General features: G+C 39.7%; 1 protein-coding gene across 1 annotated transcript; it reads left to right on the top strand.

Annotated features, from left to right (window-relative positions):
- Window positions 1–849: 849 nt before the first annotated feature.
- Window positions 850–21885, top strand: LOC146323670 (protein-glutamine gamma-glutamyltransferase K-like). Its single transcript, XM_084722748.1, has 14 exons — window positions 850–915; window positions 8205–8494; window positions 10006–10197; window positions 14328–14579; window positions 16277–16395; window positions 16496–16603; window positions 17099–17276; window positions 17387–17525; window positions 17602–17794; window positions 18077–18230; window positions 19193–19477; window positions 20172–20332; window positions 20428–20564; window positions 20662–21885. Exons 2-14 carry the CDS (start codon window positions 8206–8208, stop codon window positions 20819–20821), a joined length of 2367 nt encoding a protein of 788 aa, XP_084578874.1. The 5' UTR covers window positions 850–915; window position 8205; the 3' UTR covers window positions 20822–21885.
- The last annotated feature ends 1690 nt before the right edge of the window (window positions 21886–23575 follow it).

Below are 23575 nucleotides of genomic sequence, written 5' to 3'. Positions count from 1 at the left end.
TTTAAAGGTAGAATCAGTAAGAGATTTGAGTCTTATTCCTTGTACATCATATACCAGTGTTTTTGGTTGGTAAATCTTCCCGAGCACAGCAAAATAATGTGAATATAAGGAAATGCAGGCAGCAGGCAGATACAGACACCATAACACACTTCTAGTGGGCCATAAGTGATGATTGAGAGGGATTTTTAAAGGAGTCTATATATTGTTTTTTTTTGTTTTTTTTTTTGGAAAATGTTGTATATTATTCCTTTAAACCAGGGATAAAATGTGTGATTATTTGAGAATCAAATGACATATTAAATTATGTATTTTAAGTATTTTGTTACAAATGACATCTTATTTTTTTCTGTCTTGAAAAATACAAACTCCAAGTACTCAAAAGTAATTAAGAATGCCCATCTCTGCTTGTACTGTTTATGTACGTGATTGTATTTTTTAACTATGAGTGGTGTGATTTGTATTGTCCTACACTCTGTCAAAAACAGTAACCTATAGATCTACTGAAAGAATGGAAAATTAATGAATTCAGGGATGAGGCACAATCCTAAACAGGGTTGGACTCCAGTTACTGCTTATAATAATAATAATAATGATCTTAAATATCCTCACAGGTTGGAAGTTAATGGTCTATTGTCACAAAGAGATAATTTGTAATAAATAGTTACAACAGTAATGATCAGAGATTTCACACATTTGTTGCCTTAAGTCATTGCTTGGCTCTGTACCAAAATGATTTGAGTTGTTGGAGAAGCATCTGGCCTGACTGCTCTGTGCAGCAGGAAGGCGTGTCCTCACCGTCTTAGGCAAAGTATTTAAAGGAGGTTCAAACTTGTAGCTGTCAGTAAAACACAAAGGCACAGCGAACAGAAGATTTCTTCCTCCAGTCTGCACTGTCACATTCTTCCATTGAACAGAGTGAGTTTGAATCAGCTGTTTCTCATATATGTTTGTCTGCCAGACTGATAGTCAGGCTTTGATTTATGACTTTGTTGTAAACAACTCACATTCATTTACATTGGAACTTTTATGTTGAACTCTTGGATAAATAATCCACTTGATTTGTGCAAAAAGGATAAGTAGTGCTGTCCGCCTTACTCTTATGCCAGGATTATGCAAATAATAATGTTAAGAGTTTATTGAGTGCTATTTATTGCGTGATTAACTCTTTTATACTTCGTTTGAAATGTTGATCTGTACACAGGTGTCAGTCACAACTGCAGGAGACGGCTATAATGTGTTTACATTTGACAGAAAAGATTCCAGGGGATCCTTATGTAATATATTCCACTGCAAACTTATAATAAATAAATATAAAACCAGCTGAGTTAAGTGAAATTGAGAAAACATTCAAATTCAACAAGCTCAAGCTATTAAGTTGAATCAACAAAGTGTATAGAGGAAGGAGAATGAATTTGATACTAACCTAAATCATGGTTAGCATTATTCTAGTTATTATGAAAAGAAACAGACACGATTTACTACAAAACAGAAGCATCTCAAGAGAGTTTTATCTCTGAAACAACTGTATACTGGGAGGTCTGTTAATATGCTAATGGAGTTTCTTTCTAAACTTAATTTAATGAGTTGAGTGAACTCTGCTTCATGTCAGAAAACTCATGTTTATAAGTTCTGAAGTGGCCTGAAAAAAGTAAACTAGAAATTTTAAACTAATTTTAACTAACTAGAAATTTTAAACTAATTAAAATTTAGCATATTAAAATGTATAGATTTATGTTAAGTTAAAGAGAGAGGGTTAGTTGATTGAAATTCCTGCATGATGTTTGATAGTGCACATATGACTCCAGGCAACACAGAGTACTTCATCAGCATCCACATCTCTGTGGTTAATGTCTAATCAATATTGTCAGACTTTATTCTGACATACAAAGATATACTGACTCCAGTCTAGCCCTAAATTACATATTAAGAGAAGTGCCTCTGTCACCTGCTTCCTGATTAATGGTGATGCATAGGAACAGGCTCGCCGCCTAATTGTGATTCCCTGCCCTGTTTTTACAACAATAGCATCTATATGGTCTGACCATGTTAAGCAATCATCGATTATGACCCCAGGTAATTTTGTGTTTTGTTTTTTTAACTTGCTATGATGGGATCCCCCCATAGACAGATTGAAACGGGAGTTCCTGGCATGCATTGTTCTAGTACCTAGCATAATGCATTACTGAATATAGTTGAGTCGTTTGCATACATTACCATACTTGCTTTTTTCAGGACATAAGGCAGATCACTGGGGAAGATGTAAAATAGAAGCCAGACCCAGGCGGCTGCCTTGTAGGACCCCACAGGATCCATCTTTCATTTCTGAGAAGTGACTATTAAAAAACACTCTTTGCTTTCTATCAGACAAATAGCTTTCTATCCAAGAGAGACCTGTGGATGAGAAGTCATAGCAGCCTAGTTTGGTTATCAGCAGCTCATGATCAATGATGATGAAAGCTGCGCTGAAATCAAGCATCACAGTTCCAACAAATCTCTGTGAACTAAAGCAGAGTTAGCTGAGTGACCAGCTCTGCATGCATGTTAGGATTTTGTCATTAATTCATTGCTTAGAAAATAATGTTGAATTTGATTAAAAAACACTATTGGCCCCCAGAAAATTCAGCCCATTTATTGTGAAATTAAAGCCTGTGAATGCTGACGTGAACTGGACATCAGTGAAGGGGTCTTTGTTTCCCTCTTTGTGGGTCAAAATGAGCAGCCCCAAGGCAACAAGTCATGAGTGCAGCTGAGGGATGCTTACTAGGTCACCACCCTCCTGGAGGAAAATATCCAGCTTTGACTAAATAGCACGTGTGTACATTTTATCTGCTGCTGATGTTGTGAGAGAGAACTTAGAGCCCTCATTTGACATTTAACTACATTTTCTAGATCTGTGTGTACGATTAAGTTGCACATACGTGGGGCTCATGCAACATGTTGCGATGCAGGCACCTCGACATGTGTCACAGCCCAGAGGGAGCCAGCCAGAGAAACTCTGCTGCTGCTCTGAGTAGTTACGATGTAACACAGTAGATGATGAAGCGATGACAATCTCAGATAAAAGCAGGTTCAGCTGTCGGGCATCTTATCGTCCTCAACATGTCACACAGTCTCACTCTCACTGCTGTGAGAGTATGTCCTCATCTCTGTGTTAGTTTACAGAGCGGTGCAAACATTTTGACAGATTATTAGATGCAGTGGAAAAATGTTTTGTTGATCTTTGTGGGCAGAACCCTTTTCTGTGTCTGAAATATCCTGCAAGATGACTGTTATCTCAACCATATGGAGCACAAGTCCAGGCAGGTGCAGTGATGGATATATTTTCACTTTTCAATAGTTTGTGAGGGCCCACACCCTGCAGTAAATGTTAACAGCCCACTGAGGTTTCCCGGTTATAATTGCTGTGGTGACTTGCGGGTAAAAATACATTAGTGGCAAATCTGAAACAGAATTATTTGAATAGTTTTAAAATGTGCCAGCAGCATGGAATGCTGTTGGTTAGTGAGATTGATTGAAAGATTGAAATTACTCAGCATCTACTAATTTGGATTGCTATGAAATTATACACAGATGTTCGCAGTTTTCAGAGGAAGACTCCTGCTGTCTTTAGTGATCCATTTACTTTTTCTCTAGTGCCTCCATGAGGCTGACATTTTCAGTTTTGCTATCTCATCAAGGATCAACCTGACATAAAATGTGCTTCAGATATTCATGTCCCCGTCAGGATGAATTGTAATCCCTTTGGTTTACGTTTTATCTCTCACCATCATCAGGTCAAAATGGGACTGTTTCATGACCAAATACCTGCAAATCTATCAGTCTCAGCTCTGCTTTGTGTATAGTGCTGATAAAGGTTGCAGTATTCATGATCTTTTCCATGATTAATCTCCCAGCTATTATGTTCAATTAATCATTTGGTTTATAAAATGTCAGAAAACAGGCCTAGTGGAAAAATGCCTGTACAATTTCCTATAGCCCAGGGTGATGTCTTCAAATGGCTTGTTTTGTCAAATCAACAGCGGGATATGAAACCTAAATATTTAGGTTTTTTGTCACACAAGACAAAAGCGTCAAAGTCTTGCGTTTGAGGAGTTAGAACAAGGGAATTTGGAATTTTTGCTTTAAAACTCATCAACTTAAAGGTCCAGTTTTCCGAGATTTATTGAGATTTATTGGCAGAATATAGCAGGAATATAAAATAATTTTCAAAAGTATGTTTCATTAGTGTATATTCACCTGAAAAATCTTTGTGTTTGGCTCCCCTTTCATGGAGGCTGCCATGTTGAACCGCCATGTTCCTACAGTGGCTCAGAATGGACTGACCAAAACTGGCTCTAGATATGTCCTTTTGTTATTTTTGCAAGTTTTACTGAAGGGGAGGGTGAGACAAGAAGTATTCAGTTGGTTGTAATCTACAACCTCACCACAGATGCCACTAAATCCTACACACTGAACCTTTAAATAATTAATTGATTATCATAATAGTTAAATTGTCTGTGAATTGACTAATCAATTAATCAACTGTTGCAGCTCCAGCACTACTTAGGAAAGATTAGCAAAATTTAAATTTTGTTGAAAACTTTGTTAATGATCAAGGGCCTGCAAACTATCAGCCCCACATTAGGTCTAGTTGTGTTTGTGTTAAGTGTTAATCAGCAAGTGTTAGCATGGTGGCATAAAACTAAGATAGTGAACATGGTAAATATAGCTACAAAAGTTCACCGTTTTAGCATGCTCATGCTAGTATTTAGCTCAGCTCTTTGCACTTTTCCATTAATGGTCAGACATTTATTTATTTAATTATTTATTTAGGTTCATGGCCTGTGAACTTTTTGCAATAAACTTAATTAAGTGGCATTTTTTTCTAGCATGTGGCTTTTTTGTGATGTATTTTGTTGTAATTCTTTATCGCGTACATTTTCAATTTTACTTTTTCTGTCACAAAGTCATTTGAACTACTTTAAAGTAGCTGCAGTTAACTAAACTAGATTTTTTCCCCATAGGGTAGCTTTGCTGTAGTTCAGCTTCTTAACTGGCAACTTGCAAAGCTATGCTTTCAAAGAAGCTTCCCCACCAGTGCTTGTCTGGCAGCAGAAAATATGACTCACAATCCTGAGCTGGGAAGAGGCGTTCCTTTCACATACTACTGTCTATGATTTATTGTACTCACAGTCTCGGGTTCATTGACATATGAACAAAGATGAAGGAGCGAAGTCATTGCCAGTCTTGCTGTTGCCACACCTGAGCCTGTTTGTTCAACATATAGCAGTCAGTGTTGCAGAGGAATGTGTGAAAAACTTGAGTGGCTTTGTAGCACTTCTTGAAATTGGATGCAGATGCAAATCAAATCAGAGTGTGGTGAGGAAAGGGGAGGGAAAAGGAGCAGAGGGAGAAATTGAGAGACAAATAGGAGGGATTTGATGCATCTTGTCCAGCTTAAGTTTTGCAAAATACATTTGTCTTTGATTCTTGGACAGTTCATCCGAGAAATGTGACTCTAATCTTCGTTGCCAAGAGGTGGATGGATGCTTTCCCTGACTTATTCAGATTGTAATTCTGCATCTGTGAATCAGCTCCAGATGTGTCCTGATGGAGGGAGGCAGACACAGCAGCCGTGGTGCTTGACGTCTTGTGAAGAGAACTGAAATGAACAAACAGGTCAAGATAGCTGTGTGATTTAGTCTTTATACAACATGTTATTCTCTTATTTCAATTAAGGTATTTAGCAGTTTAAACATTATAGCCTCAAAATAACAGACAATGTTAATATGACATAGAGCATACTGTTATGAAAACACAGGAGCTTTTGTCTCTCATACAAATCAGCAATTCCCAACCAGAGTGCTTCTGCAGTCTTCAGGTGGTACCTGGAAAGATTACAGAGTAGATCAGCGAAAAAAAAAAAAGAAATTTCAATTTGATTAAAGTGGCAATCTGGAAAATTGCAGTCCTGGTTGATTTGGTGACACCTGTAGTTACCAGTGGTAACACTAATTCTACAGGTGCGACCAAATTGTGGTTGTAGCAAAACAAGCTATTGCTGTTTTAAAAAGGAAGTCAGGCAATAAATGGCCTTCTTCCATTATCCTGTGTGCAAATGTGATCAGCACACTGCATGAGTCTGTGAACAGCAGGACACAGTAAAGTTGGTTACCTGGCTGAGTTGCAGGTGTGCAGCCTGTTTCCTGCAGGTCATCATCTTACAGCTCACTGTGGCTGCTCCCTCTTGTTTCATTACTGAAAGACATATTTCACAAAAATCTGCTGCTAAAACACTGAGAACTATATAATATTGAACTGTGGAGTTAGACCATTGAACCGTTGTTCATGTTTTCTGTGTTTCTGATTTTTTTTGGGTGGACCTGATATATGGCTCAGTGACACAATGGTCTAACTCCAACCAGGTGATTCCACTGAGTATGACACACCTGTGCCACGGTTTTGATTGTGTGCTGCACACGACTGCATCCCCCACCAGCAGTGTTTTGCAGTAGCAGTGGAGCATTTTGCCTTCCTGATTATGTTTCCTCAGGTTTTGTTGATTTGGTCCTCTTACGCTTTTTGTGCTTCCATCATAGATACATAGGCTATGTAGCACAGGGTCTTTTGTTTTGAAGAACTGACTCGATTCTGTGTCTGAGTTCCTGCCTGCACTATCTGTTCTGTGCAGATTCATCAGATCCATCAAAAATAGACTTTGTGCGTATTTGAAGTGGAGTGGAGAGAGACTTCTGGGATGCGCTGAAACACTGCTGGTACAATTGCGCAGATTGGCAGAAATCAGCTCTGGCTGACATGGTGCAGCCATAACGTGACAAAGCTGTGCCTGGTGAAATCTAGCTGTAACACCATGTAAGCCCCACGAACCAACTCACCAATGTCAACAACCCCCCACCCCCACCCTCCCCAACAGTTAGTGACAAACATACCTTCAGCAACCCATCTGCCCATCTCAGTTCCAAAAACCAGATGCTGTAGCAAAATAAAATAATAAAAAAAAAAAAATCAGAGTTGATTCTCCGATGACACGCCCCCAGCATTTCAGAGCAGAGAAAACTGCATATTTTTTCATGACATTTAGACTTAATTTTATATACTCTTTTTTTTAATCATTCAGTTTTGGGCAGGTAGTTATTAACACGTTTCTGTGGTGTGACAAACTCAGAACACATATTTATTATTACTTTACATACATTTTAAATGTTTTTAATATAAAGCTGCAGCAGTAGTAAATGTTCAGTTTGCATTAACATTAACTTAATACAGCTTTTTTCCCCAGGAATGTTGCAACAGACACTCAGTTTATAATACTACAAATATAGAAATATTTCAGTACTTTAATCAGTGGGCTTTATACTCACTCGTCACTGATTTACCTCAATATAGTGACTTAGCAGACAGGTATTTAAATTAAAATGCTACATATTGAGTCTCCTATAGGCCTAATACCTCAACACTTTGTATTGCAATAGTGTGTGAAGACCAGCAAGTGAAAGCAGAACAGGTCACTATATATGGTTAAAGTAGTTAGCTAAAAGTAATGGTTAAAACGGTTTGAATAGTTATAGTGGATAAATAGTTGAAACATCGAGCTTCTCTCTGGGTGGTGCTACAAATAAAACATTACTTGGGATCAGTTCAAATGGATGCACTGGAATATACTGTCAGGTATCTTTACACATGACATGCATGAACTGTAATCCATAAATTTATGATTCTGAGTTTTATACACGTTAATCATTTCTCCATCACTGTCCAGGTAGAACATACTGTTATTTAAGTGCTTAATTTTAATATAATGTGCATGTTTTGTGTTCATTCATTTGTACTTACAAATATTTCTCAAGATTACATTTTTCCAACAGATGATCAAATCAGAAATGTCTCACTCTCAATCTCAGACGTGCTGTTTTGTAGGAGCCCTCAGTAATGGGACTGTCAGCCTGCATAACGACACGGCGTCGATAAGAGGGATTAAAAGTGATGCTAAACTCATCTGTACTATGAACCAAGAGCCTATTTTGTCTTTTCTAAAGTAATAGGAAAATGGACAAACTTTAATATAAGGTGACAGTTTTTGAGCCATATGAGATGTGTGTTGAACACCTTACAAAGGCAATCTTAAGTGTGAAGACTGGGGTGTTACTCCTATTACAGAAGGTTCTAAACCCTTGATTTCCTCATTATGTTTCCCTTTATCTCAGAATGCCTGTAGAGACGCGGTCAATCAGAGACAGATCTGCAGTGGGTCGGTTTCCATCTGTCACTCTTGGATTTGGAGAAGACACAGACGAAGAAAAGGAAGAGCCAGAAGAGAACAATGCTGAGACAGAAAATGCATGTCGGCGGTGGCTGCGCAAGGTCTGCCCGTGCTGCTGTCCCACGCCAAATGACGAAGACATCACAGATACTCTGGTCACAGCGATTGATGACCAGGATAAGGGGGATGGGACAAATGGCGAGAAGCCTGTGACTGGTGACAGCGAGCTAGATGGTAATTGGCATCTTGGAGAGCTCACAATTGACCGTTCCTAAGTCCTGCCCCTTTTGGAACCTCGATCAGCTGTCTCCTTTTCTGTTTCCCACTATGTGCTTTTGTATTTTGAAAAGAAAATAAAGTTTTTGTGGTGCTCCTATAGCTCAGTTGGTAGAGTATGTCACTTTTACAACCCCCCCCCCCCCCAGCAACATATTTTAACCATCTTCAGAATGTGGTTTTCTTTTCACACAGCATATGTAAGTACAGGAAACAGGAAAGGTTGATCGAGGTTCCACGGGGGACCAAAGTTGTTTAACTGTTGCTGGAGAAAAGAGCAAAAAGTAGTGGGACCTATGAAGGATCAGTTGGGTTATTTACAGTTTTTCTCACTTTTCTCACTGTGGCTCAATTCTCCAATGAGAATTATGTTTTTCAAAACAGTAAGTTCTCAAAACAATTAGTTTGTTGCTCACAGCAGAATGGAAATGGAGCAAACTGCACACGTGTGTGCAAAAGTACAATTTTTTACAATTTTGCACAGTAACCACTTGCATATGGTTCTCTGATCAGAACTGATGAATTGATTCTCAGTGAAACTGTCAAACGTGTCACATCTTCTAAACATTCCTTCATCATTTGAGCCGTTGCATGCAAAATGATCCATTGAACGATCAAAACCTGTCAGACATTCATGTTTATTCTGCAAAAATGCCTATGACATGTTAAGTTTGTGATGTTTTCTAAATTGGCAAATGACATCCCAAGTCACAGTAATGAACCAGAAATCAAATGGATGGCATTTTATGGTAAGTTGTCTGTATTTGACTTTACACAAAAAGGATCAAAGGTAAATTATCTGCTCACAGTAAATGTAATCAGGGGTGTAAACCCAAGTAAACTTAGTTTATCACCTCTTATAAAATGAGGCTAAGAGTTTGGTTGTCCATTTTCAGATCAACTGGAAAAAAAGGTAAAAGATAAACTACAGTTTACTTACATCTGTATTTACCACTACAACCCTAGATGTAACACATTCCTACACACACACGTGTATGAGGATAGGCTGGAATTTGTATCCTTTTTCTATCTATAACTACAAAGTGAAAATTGAGTCTAAAAAACTACAACAGCTTGACAGAACTTACATTGTTTACCAGCTGAATGCTGTTGTGTTTTTTGGACTTAAACTATAAGTAAGCAGAGATTTGTAAGTCAGACTCATGTGCAGAGTTGACTGTCATGGTGAAAAAAACTTTTAAACATTTTGACCAGTATGACTCACTCTGTGACAAAACAACTTTTCATTTTGATAGCATTGGCAAATTTACTGACACAAAAAGTAGGTTTTGAAGCTTGAATGAAATGTTTTGGGTGAGTAACTGCCTTTTGCAACCATGCAGTAGAGTTTTGATGTCCCATGAAACAGTTGTGACAATTGAACTTACAGTTTAAAGAAAGTATAGACTGTTTTGAAAAATGAGCCAGATGATGGAAGTCATTCTCATTCTTTGTTTCTGTTTTTCCAGAACTCCTCCTCAAAGTGCGATCAATAGATCTGATGAAAAGCAAATCGGGGCAGAACCGCACCGAGCACCACACAAACCTCTACCAAAGTGACAAATTCATTATTCGCAGAGGGCAGACTTTCCAGATGTGGATCACCCTGTCTCGACCTTTTAACGCCAACAGTGACAAACTTCACCTTGAACTTAAAACAGGTTAGTCATTGACCTTTACAACCGAGTTGCCATGTTTTACGGTTCTAAACCGACATCAGAATAACAGATAGAGACTTTCACAACAACAAAACAGACTACAGTTTCATAGGCAACAGACATGCTTATGAATACTAATTCAATTTATATGAGTTCCCCGCATGACTGGCCTCTAATCTTACAAGGCCGAGTGTGAAACTGGATGGACACAATCCAGCCTGACCACACTCACATGCTTTCCTGACCCTCTATGAAGCCCTGTGCAGAGCTGCACTGATAATTAAGAGTTCCCTCTCTCTTGGCAGCCACAGTAAAGAGAGGGTGGTGATGGGTTGAGAGCTGTGGCAGGAAACAAGATGTACCAGCAAGAAGTTTGGCTCTCATGCTCATGTCTCATATTGTTAATTTTGGCAGCGCATGTGTGTGGAGTATATCGATTCTGTTGGATCTGAGTGTGAGATAGATAGATTTATAGACAGATAAGGAAGGAGGGGGAGATTTTTTGGTTACTATTGCTATGGTAACGGTCCTGGTTGCTATGCTCCAGTGAGAGTGTTTTTACAGATGCCGAGTCCTCAGTCCTGCTCTAAGTAAAAAATCCAGTCTACTGACATTTCACCATCAGTGCTGCCACCACCAACTGTCTGAGCCTCAGCCTGCCACCTGTTTACCCACAGTTCATTTCTGCCTCTGCTCCCTTTGTCACTGTGCCGAGTGCTGCTATAAGGCAGAGAGGACACAGACTAGTATAGATCCTACAATTATAGCTGTGTGTGATAACAAGTGAAGCTTGAAGAGAATAATTACAATGTCTCTTTTACAGAAAAGCCGTGCACCCATATCAGTGATGCAAAATTTAACCATTGCTTAATACAAAAGAAACATGCATGGTTTAATGAATGGCTGCTATTTTGCAATTAAATAACCAAAATAATATAATGAAAAAAATCTATTCTATATTGTTGCACAGTTCCATCCTATTAAAGGAGCAACATTTTTTCACTTTAATGAAACGGTCTCAGATAAAAACTCATTCCTCTGTATGATTTAAATAAGGAAACGAGGCCATCAGTGAGAAGACTGGCTGTTTCTTCATACTGATTCTAAATGACTGACCCCTGGTCAGATTCTCTGTGAAATCAGATGAAATGAGCTTGTGTTTACACTGAAGTTACAAATAATGAGGGAGTAAATTTTCATTCAGATTATTTTATTTTGACCAGTGTTCAGTCCCACTCTGAACCTGGTTGTGTTGCGCGCAGTGTCAACCCTAACCCTTCCGGTGGACCTATAGGGAACCTTAGTTTGGAAAAATTATGATCAGTATTCAGTTTTCAGTGTCAAAAAAGTCAAGTATCAGACTGTGAAGATAGTGATTATAAAGACTACACACCCAACAGACGCTGGCTGCAGAAGCTACGATATGCGATATTTTCATACCAGGAAACAATAGTGGGTCTGTCTCATTCTTTTTCTTCAGAAGTTAGTACTATCACTTTGGTGATATGCTGCACCTTATTTTTTTAAAGTTACTGTCAAAAGATGGTCATATTTTGCATAATGCTCCTTTAAGTCCACAATGTGATGTTAAAACAAAAATTAAAAAAACAAAACTGATTATGAATAATAGTCTAAAAAGCCATCTGTCACACCATCAATATGCAGGAGGACAATAACAGCTGTGAATAAAGCCAGTTTTCAGTCTTTTGAAAATGATGTCATCACGCTCCTCATGGTGGATATTTCATTTAAAGATCAGACCAGCAAAGTGCCATTTCTCCGTTCATATCTCAGTTCAAAGTGTTTTCAACCCTGCCAACAGCACACTGTACTCAGTCCAAACACTGTATTCTGAGACGCGAGCTCCACAGCATGAAGCTAATCACAGCCCAATCTAAAACAACACAGAGCGTTGTTTTTAAAATTCAAGTGACACTGAATGACAGCTGAACACTTTGACTTTGTGGGTTGCAACGCGTTTCAAAGTCTGAAGCCCTGCCAAGGGCTCCGAGAGGCAGCAATTTTCATAACACGTCACAGAATGAAAGTGAGCAGCAGATTGAACTGCACACCGACAATTTTTCTATTCTCAGACTCTTACCTGTTGCAAGGCTGAAAATTTAACTTCCCTCCTGAGGTGGTGGTAGATGAAAATGCCTGATGTCAGTAGAAACAAATTGATTTAACCCCCCCACCCACCCTAGGAGAATGAACATACTCGGAACATTTCATGCCAATCTGCCTCTTAGATTATGTGATATGTTGTGTGCAGAGTTGACATTTTGGCTGTGGGGTTGTGTCAGAGTAAAACTCTTGAAGCAATCTTTTGACATTTTGGGAAATTCACTTATCCGCTTACTCACCACAAGTTAGATCATCTATTGGTAAATATACAGACAGGTACCACCTGCAGCCGCTTATAAATAAATAGTTGGCCCAATTTTGCAGGGGGGGTATGTGCCTGGCCATTTCTTGCCAGTAATTTCCTGTCTGTCACTGTCTATTTACTGGACACATATGTGACTGATATCAAACTTGTCATTTAATTCTGCAAGAAAGCACAAAAGCTTATTATATATTGGCCTAAAGCAGTGGTTGGCATGCCTCCCCTTCAGAGGTCAAAAATGTCACTCCCCCAACACACACTTTTATCGTTCATTAACACTGATAGGGACAGCAACTAATAAAAAGGGATCTAAGCTGTTCAGTTCAGCATGATAACATCGTTAAACTCCTGTTTGTTTATTTTCCCCACATAAATCACATTCATTCAAATTACTTTAATATTTATCCCTTGGTCACCCATGCTCCAGCTGGGCCCACCCCAAAGTTTAAGAGCCACTGGTCTAAGGGTTCATCCTTTGAGGAATGTGAATGTGCACATTTCACAGAAATCCAGCCGTAATTTTGAAATTGCTCGTGCCCATGTGTTATTTTAGCCTGAAATGCCTTTTGAAATGTGCCATGATTATTATATATATACATGATGTTTGTCAATTTAAAACACATTCTTATGAAGTCAAGAAAGTTGCAGTTTGTTGTAAAGTTAATAAAGTATCATTAAGTTTTACACTCCTTTCTCAGACAATATATGTCACCAACAACAACGTGGCCGTCACCTGAGCACATTTCACCGTGTTCTTCCTGAACAAGGTTTTTATGGCTAAACCTAACCCAACTGACTGTTTTACAGCTTAAACTTTGTGTGTAATGTCATGTGACCTGTGACTTAGATAATGTAGTTAAGGTCCAGTAGGCCTGTTGCCTGAGTAATTGGTAATCAACCTATTATATACCTGTTGTTTATGTATGAGTTGCAAACATAGTATTTGTAATTCATGGCACAATTCAAACGAGAACAAAACATTGTTTCTCTCTTGCCATCAACCACCAATCACATTTTTCCCAAAAGAAGATCCCAAGGTGGTCCAGCTGTTTCCTTCATTTCATTTGTTCCTATTGAGGCAGAGTCAGGTTCCTGCTTTCACACACAAGCTTCTTTCCAAATACACATCTCATATTGAAATTGCAGCACAGTGACTCGCTTCTGTTCAGGCATTTGTAAACACAGCAAACAAAGACAAGGTCACACCCATCGAGGATGGAGGATAATAATCAGGGAGGGCTACAGTAATTTTCCACATTCATTTTAGAGGTAAAGCTCTTCAATATGGCATTCCAACGTCGGCATGTAATAAAATAGCGAGGGGTTTTTGCTATCATTAAAGATTTTGGTGTCTCTCTTTATACCCAGGATGCAGAATATCTACAGTTACTGATGGACTGTGCAGTAACTTCAGCTGAACAGCAAGCTGGTGCATAAGCAGAAATTCATTTTATAGTACAGCTCCACTGAGATCTAACACTGTTATGACATGCTGTGTGTGCATGTGTGTGCATGTTATGTGTGTCTGTGTGTGTGTGTCTGCCAACCAGGTCAGTTACATTCAGGGGTGTTCAGTTTCTGTTTATTCAAACTTACCAAACATGGTAGGAATGTAGGTGTGGCTTTAATGGAGGGAGCTGGATTGTGGTGTAGAAACTGTGCATGATATGAAGAACAGTCAGCGATAGTTTCCACATGCTATATTCCTTCACATGTGGATGACGTGTGTCTCGTCTCACCCTCTCAGGGCCACTGCCAACAGTGTCAAAGAGGACTCATGTCATCATCCCTTTGGTGGAGGACTTGGAGGACGGACGCTGGGAGGCTGCTGTTGTGAAACAAGATGAGAAAAGGATAAAGCTGTCAGTGAATTCTCCACCCACGGCAGTCGTGGGCCGATATCAGCTCATAGTGGAAACAAGTTGCGCAAACGGGCAGGCCATTTCCACGCACGACCCTGCTAATGACATCTACATGTTGTTCAACCCGTGGTGTGAAGGTACAGAGACACCAAGCTTACAGCAAACCTTTCTCACAGCAGCTATGTTGGCATGAAATACTAGAATAAAAACAGGTATGCATCAATGATAATGTTATTAAGGTCACGTTCCATTCAAGTCAAACAGAGTAAGGCTGCTGCTGCTAAACGGTACAGGATCTTAATTAGAATCAGTGGCAACACTGTTGTTTACGTCCCATTTTATCTGCTATGAAAAAGGTCTAAACAGTAGCACATAGCTCTGCAGTAAATAAAATGTGTTGAAGTGCATAATGCTTAGATTTTTTTTGAGGTGATAAATTGAGTTTATCCAACTTTGTGGTAATTTTTGAGGCTATAATTTGTAGTGTTAAAGGAATCGTATGACAATTTTGGAAATACGTTATTTGCTTTCTGGCAGAGTTAAATGAAAAGATAAGTTCCTGTTAAATAGAAGCTAGCAGCAGGTAGGCTTAAGATAGCATTAAACAGCTAGCACCTCTAAAACCCACTAATTAAAGCTATAATATGCAACATTTCTGCATTAAAACATCTAGACACACTATATATGTTCTATATTTTGTTGAGCTGTGTGCTTACATTATCCCAAATGTTTCCGACAATATTCAAATGCAGAGAAATTCATAATTTATTCTAGGTAACGGTGCGTTTCCTGCTACCCATAGCTAGCTAGTTGCTTCCGGAAAACACAGGATACATTGGATACACCAGAGACTGAGGATGGAAGCAGGTGACTAATCATGATGTGAATAAAACTTAAATATTACCTCATCTATGAACATGATTTCAGTCATGTCAGATAGATTTTCATCTTCTGTGGTGGTTGTTTGAAAGTGAAGAAATCTACTCCTGTGACTCAACTCTACTTCACAACCTCATCAAACTATGTCTTTTGTTTTAATGAGAGAGTGCCCCCTAATGGCAGAATTTACATATTGTGCATTATATCTTGTTTAATCTGTACAGAAAAGCAGTGGTCTACACTGGTTGCGCCTCTCTAAAACAAGACGAAAAAGTCAAATTTTACATTTTATTTTTGTATGTACTAATGAAACAACATAATTTATTAGTTAGCTTTAGAGGTGCTGATAGGTGGATTTTCTTACTGTTGGCAGAGCCAGGTTACTTATTTCCTTCCATTTCTAGTCTCTATGCTAAACTGTGTAAGAGACAGATGAGAGTGGAATCAATCCTCTCATCTTGCTCTCCACAGCAAAGCAAATAAATGTTCCAGAAATGTTCAACTATTCCTTTTAGAAAATACCCAACAAAAGGCACAAAGCCTATTACACCATGCTCTCTGAAATAGCTCATACAGCTACAACTACAGCATCACTCATAGGTCCCTTGTTAATTTTCCAAGCTATTCATCTTGACAAGCCAACAATGCTGTTCACCGTCATTTCTGAAAAAAAATGTGTATGAGCCAGAGATATGCAAAATTAACATAAAGATATTTTTTCTGCTTAACAGCAATTCAAATTAAAACTTCATAGACAGACTGTGAGACAAACCCTGATAGCCTTTTAAAAAACTTTACTTTCAAATGGATACTTATTGCAGGAATGTCTGTTCTGCTTTTAGCACAGTAACACTAAGGACAGATAGAAGATTTATAACTAACAAAACATCCCTTAAAATTGTTGCAAAAATAAGAAATTTCATATATTGAAAATGTCCTTCTTGTTCTCCATCAGATGACTCAGTGTTCATGGACTCTGAAGACGAGAGGCAGGAGTACGTCATGAATGATGTCGGACGGATATACTACGGCACACAGAATCAGATTGGAGTTCGGACATGGAACTACGGGCAGGTGAGCGACCAGTGTGATCCTGTCAGTGTTTGGTGAATAGATTGAGCAGTAAAAACTGATTTGCGCTCGACACTGTGTGTTTTCTCTGTTTTGGTTTCAGTTTGATGATGGGATTCTTGCTGCTTGCCTCTTTGTCCTGGAAAAGAGTGGAACTCCTCCGTCTGGTTGGGGAGATCCGGTTAATGTGGTGCGAGTCATCTCTGCCATGGTGAGACTATTTTTCTTTTACACCTGATTTACCAACCTCCATATTTCTCTGTATAATGTGCTGGTATACAGTGTCCAGAAAGACCAATAGAAACTCTTGCTTAGTACCATATCAAACCATCACAGCAGTGGTTCAGCAGGATACCTCTGGCACCCAAAGGTCTAAGCTGATAGATTCCACATATCCTATATGAGCACTAATACAAAATGGTACATTTAGGTAGAGAAGGCGATGCTTAAAAAAGCCTTACTGCCATCAATTATTGGCTGGATTGCCATGAAATTCTTCACTGACGTTCATGGTCCCCAGAGAATAAAGCCCACTAAATTTGCTGATCCCCTTACTTTTCTCTCACGCTGCCATGAGGTTAACATTTTATGAATTTTTTGGTGAAATTTTAAAATTAAAATTATTCTTGTTTCTGTTGTGGCTTGTATGGAAAGGACAAACATGGTTTAACAAAAACAAAACATAACACATTCTTTATTATTCCAGATTAATTCCCCTGATGACCGTGGTGTCCTGGAGGGAAACTGGTCAGGTGATTATTCAGATGGAACCAGTCCAACAGTTTGGAGTGGAAGCGTGGAAATCCTGAAGGAATATCATAAAAACAACGGCACCCCCATTAAGTATGGCCAGTGTTGGATTTTTGCTGGCATATTCACTACAGGTTAGCTTTTTTTTTTCTTTTTCTTATCATGTTTATGTGATGTGTGCTTGTAAAGGTGTGTGGCAGGTAAATGTCAGGGCTAATAAGTTTTCACTCCATCTTCTTTTCAGTTTTACGGTCCTTAGGCATTCCCAGTCGAACTGTTACCAACTACAGCTCAGCTCATGACACAGATGTCTCCTTGACGACAGATGTGTACCTGGACGAGAACCTGGAGCCTATAGATCACTTCAATTCCGACTCTATCTGGTATGTCATTTCACTATCGTTGTATGGTTTCACACTCTTGTTTATTAAGGCCTGACCTTCAAGTCTTTCCCTAAAGGAACTTCCATGTGTGGAACGACTGCTGGATGGCTCGTCCAGACTTGCCTCCAGGCAACGGGGGCTGGCAAGCTGTCGACGCCACGCCTCAGGAGACCAGCCAGGGCACCTTCCGCTGTGGCCCCGCTTCCCTCACTGCTGTTCGCAATGGTCAGGTCTTCCTCAAACACGACTCTCCATTTGTGTTCGCTGAGGTTTGTGGAATATATCATTTACCTTAAAGGAACACTCTGTATTGCACTTCAGTAAAGTTGTGGGAATCACAAAGATTTCAACAACTAGAACTCTAAAATACAATTTTTTCCTTCATACTTGACCTACAGGAGTGAACAACTGATCCTGTGTTGACAGATTATGCGTGCACGGTGTATTAATAATGAGCATATGGCATACATCAAAAGCAACGTGATGTTTCCCATCTGTTCAGGGCTTTATTTACGAACTCCCTCTCTCCCTTGCCTCTTCCTCCCCCTCAGGTTAACAGCGACAAAATCTACTGGCAGAGGAACATAGATGGGACCTTCAGTCAAATCTATAGTGAGAAGAAGACTGTGGGCCACCTCATCAGCACCAAGGCTGTCGGCTCTGATGAACGCAATGATATCACACACCTTTACAAACACCCTGAAGGTATCATCAGACAAAATGCACACAGTGAAATGCTCACTTAAAGGGATAGTTCAGATGATTTGAGGTGGGGTTGTATGAAGTGAATACCCCAGCTTGGAGAAGCAGAAAGGAGTACCCACACAGAAGCTAAGCAATGAACTACTGTCGACAGAGTTAGAAACAAAATGTATTTTAGCCACTTAAGAAAGGTTCACCTGAAAAAATCTTTTAAGTGTACGCTGTATTTAGAATATTTTTAATGCTTTACCCATCAGAAAGCCTTTTCTGAGGGGAATCAACCACTATATAAGCCTCAATATACCGCTCTTTTTAAACCAACAAAACTACATGCACGAAATCAATAGTTTTACCTCGTTGCTGCTCTACCACTGCCTCGATTTGTAAGTTTATTTTTGTTATTGTGTGACTTCATTGTCTCAAAAGGATAATTTGGATTACCCAAATTCACACAATAGCACAAACAACCTAACAAATCAGAGCTGTTTTGGACCAGCAGCTCCTGAGTTTTGCAATGTAAAATTACTGATTTTGCCAATGGAGTTTGGTGGTTATGGGGAGAGCAATATTTGGCTTATATAATGGACTGATGGCAAAATAAAGTGGTGAAAATATTCTAAATATAGTGTACACTTAAATTGATAATTTTCAATTAAAATAATTTTTTAAGTGGATCTTTTTAAGTGGCTTAAACACCTTTTGTTACTGACCCTGTCCACAGCAGGTCATTGCTTAGCCTCTGTACTGGGACTTCTCTGTGTTGCTCCTAACTGATGGTGCGTCAACCAGCATATACAGTACTGTATGTAATACACTGACTGTTGTTAAGTTCAGCACACAAGCTAACATCAAATTATACGAACTATCTCTTTAACAGAGATCACTCATAGTACAATTAGATACAAACCAAGGCATTTACACTGTATTGTTTGTTGAATTAACTCAACATTTCCGGTCTTTCTCAGGCTCAGAGGAGGAACGCATTGCTGTGGAAACAGCATGTAGATATGGCTCCAAGGCAGAGGCCTATTCCTCTCCCACAGCAGAGGACATCTCTCTAGAAGTGACCATGGACAATGAAGGTCCTAAAATGGGACAAGATGCAGAGTTGACCATCAAGTTGCGAAACAGCAGCTCGGAGCAACGCACAATCACCCTGCACGGTCAGGTGGCAGTGATGTACTATACTGGTGTCCACAAAGCCACAGTCAGAAAGGACAAGACAGATGTGGACGTACTGCCCAATGAGGGTGAGTGCAGCTTCCTAGTCAAGGCGGGACGTAGAAAGGAAATGCAGGGTTCTTTTTAATCATACTCTACTTTTTTCTTCCTTTAATAGCATGAAAAGACTCTTCTCACATTCAAATAGGATGGCAAATATATATATATACTTTCTTTGTAGAAACGTCTGCAAAAAAAAAAAGTAACAAGCAACAATGTTTCTCATCCCAGTCAAAGGAGGAGTTCGACATTTGGGGAATACAATTATTGTTTTATGGTTGTCCAACTGTCCGTCCGTCCATCCCTCCATCTATTCCATTCTTGTGAAAGCATATCGAAAGAACACCTGAACGGAATTTCTGACACCATTGTTCAAGATGAACTGATTAGATTGTGGAGGTCAAAGGTCAAAGTCAATGTGAACTCATATCCATCCTATTCTTCTGAACGCATTATCTCATGAACACAAGGGCAGCGTTTAGAGAAATGCCTTCACACTAATCAATATTGTCTCTCTATAAAACTACAACTCAACACATTACATCATCATTGATTTTGTAGCTGCATTTCATCCCGTTGAAAAGAAGGTAAAAAGAGATGTCAGATGTTCAGACCATGTGTCAGTTTTCAGCCAGAAATCAACATTAAAATCCTGGTTGGTGCTCACTGGAAGGAGACAAAGATGAAAATATGCTTTTAATGTTCTCTATCTCTTGTCTACAGAGAAAATTTTGGAGTGGACGCTGGCGTACGAAGACTACAAGGACCAACTGATAGATCAGGCCGCCCTGATGCTGACCCTGTCAGGCAGAGTCAAAGAAACACAGCAGGTCGTGGCCACTCAGTTCAGTTTCCGTCTCAGAACCCCAGACCTCACCATAAAGGTAAGCCAAACAATTAATCAGGAATGTATTAAAGTGTAAGGAGATTAAAATCTAAATTCAAATCTGATTTTGTTTTGTGTCTTTCTCTCACACAGCCAATCGGGAAGGCCGTGGTCGGGGAGAAGATGGCAGTAGAGATTTCATTTACCAACCCGCTGCCACAGGTGCTGAAAGCAGTGCTGTTCCACGTGGAAGGACTCGGCCTTCTAACTGCTCGAAAGATTAATTATGGGTGAGGAGGAAAAATAGACTTTATATTGTGCTCGTTTTTTTACACTACCCTGTCCATCTTTTGTGATTGCCACTGTCATTTCCTGTCCTACCCTCAGAGATATTGGCAGCCGTGCCTCCGTGTCTCTGACTGAGCACTTTGTCCCCACCCTGCCTGGACCGAGGAAATTACTGGCTTCGTTGGACTGCAAGCAGCTCACACAGGTTCATGGTGTAACCGAAATCACTGTGGAGGGAAAAAGCAACGCCGCTCTATAGCGATTCCAAAACAGAGGCACTTTGACACTGAATATCGGCATCGTCATCGCCTCCATACACTGTTGGCACGGACTCTATTTTTCCATGTCATTTATATGGAAAGCTAGTATTTAAATTTATAAAGGTATAACACTACAGTGCATTTTGCATAAGAATTCCAACGTAACCAGTGACGACAAAGAGATGACTAATCATGAAACATCTAAGAAAAATATAATGTTTCAGAGATTTCATCTTAGAATTGACAGAACCTTTTATAATATATGAAGCCCAGTATTACAATACAAAATACAGGTGTGATTTTTGTTCCTGACTCCCACAGTAGTTGCAGAGGTTCGAGAGTGTGGCAGCTTAAAGGGATAGTTCAGAGTATTTAATGTGTGGTTGCATGAAATACTTACTACTAGTCAGTGTAATACCTGCAGTAGATGCTGGTTGGCAGACCCCTAGTTAGGAGGAGCAGAGAGGGGTACCAGCACCAAAGCTAATCACTGTACTGCTGTTAATTAGTTACCTCACAGAACACAGGGGTTGCTGGTCTACTGCTGCCTCAATCAGTTAGTTTGTTCATGTTATTGTGTGAACTGGGTGTTTTGAAAGGGTAGTTCAGATTCATCAAAATCACACAGTAAAGCAAACAAAAAAACAGACTGAGGTAGCAGTAGACCAGCAACTTGCAGCTGTGTCCTGGAGGTAAAATTGCCGGTTTCGTCTATGGAGTGTGGTTGGTTTGGAGAGAGTGAAATATAATGGTGCTTCTCCATCAGGAAAAGCTGTATAATGGCAAGATAAGGTGATAAAAATATTAAAAACTGAGATTGACCTTTTTAAGTGGTATTGATAAGTAACTCATACAACCCCACTTCAAATAATCCAAACTATCCCTTTAAATTAAGTGTTCTTTTCTAAAGACAGGATCTATATTGAGATCATGTTTTGTATTTGTAAATACGATTTATTTATTTAGTTTACTTTGCCATGTGTTGACCGTAAAAAATATTTTATTTAAATATCCAAATACTGTTTCAAATGTTCTTGAATCATTAAAACAAAAATAACTTAAATCATGTCCTGGTGTCTGGTGATCTATCAAGGTAATTTATTTATCATTATACAACACACAGTTGCTCAATGAAATTAAAGACTGTTGACCTAACAATACAAAACATTTGCATTGTACCACAACTCTAATTTTAAGAATAAGAAAGATAGTTTCTACTAATGTTAGAGAGTTTGTACCTGCCAGGCAGCATCCACTGAATAGAGTAGTAGCCATTTCCACCCACCAAGTCTGATGTGATTGGGCCCTCTGGTCTAAGTCATCGTCTCTGCACAGCAGTAAACTATCACAGACCGCTGCGGGAGACGCACAGTTTGGGGAATTGTTTGCCTCATTTGAGGCTCTAGGCTCACATTTTGTTTTTGGCCCCATTGCTCACATGTGGGACTGTGCAGGGAGCCATGTGACTGTGTGTTAGTTGTGTGTGAACACATCCTACCTCCGCACGGAGCTTCAGGCTCATTTTGTTCAAAGGGAATAACTTTTGATGGGGGACAGTAGGGTGTGTGTGCTTGGTGTACTAGTCATGCAGCTTTCGTTGGCACAGAACTGAATTTGTCCAATTTTCTTTTCCGTGTTATTAGAGGTTGCTGTGACTGTCCAATAACACAGCATCCCCCTTGGAGAGAAATCAGGTGCTCCACCGCTTCGTGCCCCTCGTCGCCAAGGAAGACCCCGCTGCGGCAGCCATAAAGAGTTTTTGGACCAACCTCTCATCCTGCTGGTAGAGCAGAGCACATCTTTGAGATGACAAATCACAGTGATGAGGACGGAGGTCTTATCAAGGCTCTCGCTGTGGAGAGCTGGTCCTACGAATTTAAGATTCCACAGAGCAACTGACTCCTTCTGTTGCCACTACAGCTTGAGGGATATCAAATCCACAACACAACTGTATGAACCTTAACAGAGATCTTAACAGGCGCGATGAGCTGCCTGTTCTTCTCTGTTTCTGGCATCTATGTTAGCCGCAAATGCCAATGAGTTATGACCAAAACCCCCATGAGATGTCCCATATTTTGGGCCACTCTCTTTGCCATAGTAAGGCAGAAATCTGTTGCCTTGTGTAGACATATGTCTCCCGAGTGGCGTTTCCCTCCAGTTCACGTAGGACGTTAGCTTGGTAGGGCTGCAGCAGCCATATATTATTCAGCAGTGTCACAGCCTGGCCTGCAGCCTCGTATGAAGATGTAAGCCCGCAAGTTTTCTGTGGAAGCCGGGGCTTTTCAGCGGTGAGAATTGGGAGGGACACAGATGAGTGTTCATGAGGAGAGAGTCCAGCAGTTCCTTGTGGTATATATACAGTAATTCATTCTGGTACGGAGGCTGAGAGTGAGGCAGGGAAAGCTGATGAGGGGTGGGAGTTGCCAACATGGCAGCTCTATCGTTTCTTGTAATGTCCTAGCCACTCATGGGCTTCTCAGCATTACAAGAAGGTCTGGGAACTCAGCTAAACAAGTCTGGCCAGTTTCAAAATTAACAGGAGTTTTGTGCAGTCTGTGCCGAAGAAATGATCTGACAAAGCTGCTTCAGTGTGTCCTTGTCCCATTTAGCTAATGTTAGTTGTAGTGGTAACTTAAGATAGTCCTTATTAAATCAAGTTGTCACAAAAATTGGTTTTCTCAGCTTCTTTTTTTACATTTAAATTTCCATTGCTGCAGAGACTCCCTGTTCTGGGCCGTGCACATCCCATGACA

Source organism: Lutjanus erythropterus, chromosome 7 (assembly GCF_056507025.1).
Source record: "Lutjanus erythropterus isolate fLutEry1 chromosome 7, fLutEry1.hap2, whole genome shotgun sequence".
NCBI lineage: Eukaryota > Metazoa > Chordata > Actinopteri > Lutjaniformes > Lutjanidae > Lutjanus > Lutjanus erythropterus.
The sequence above is the reverse complement of the archived record's forward strand: the minus strand, read 5'-3'. Positions and strand labels throughout refer to the sequence as shown.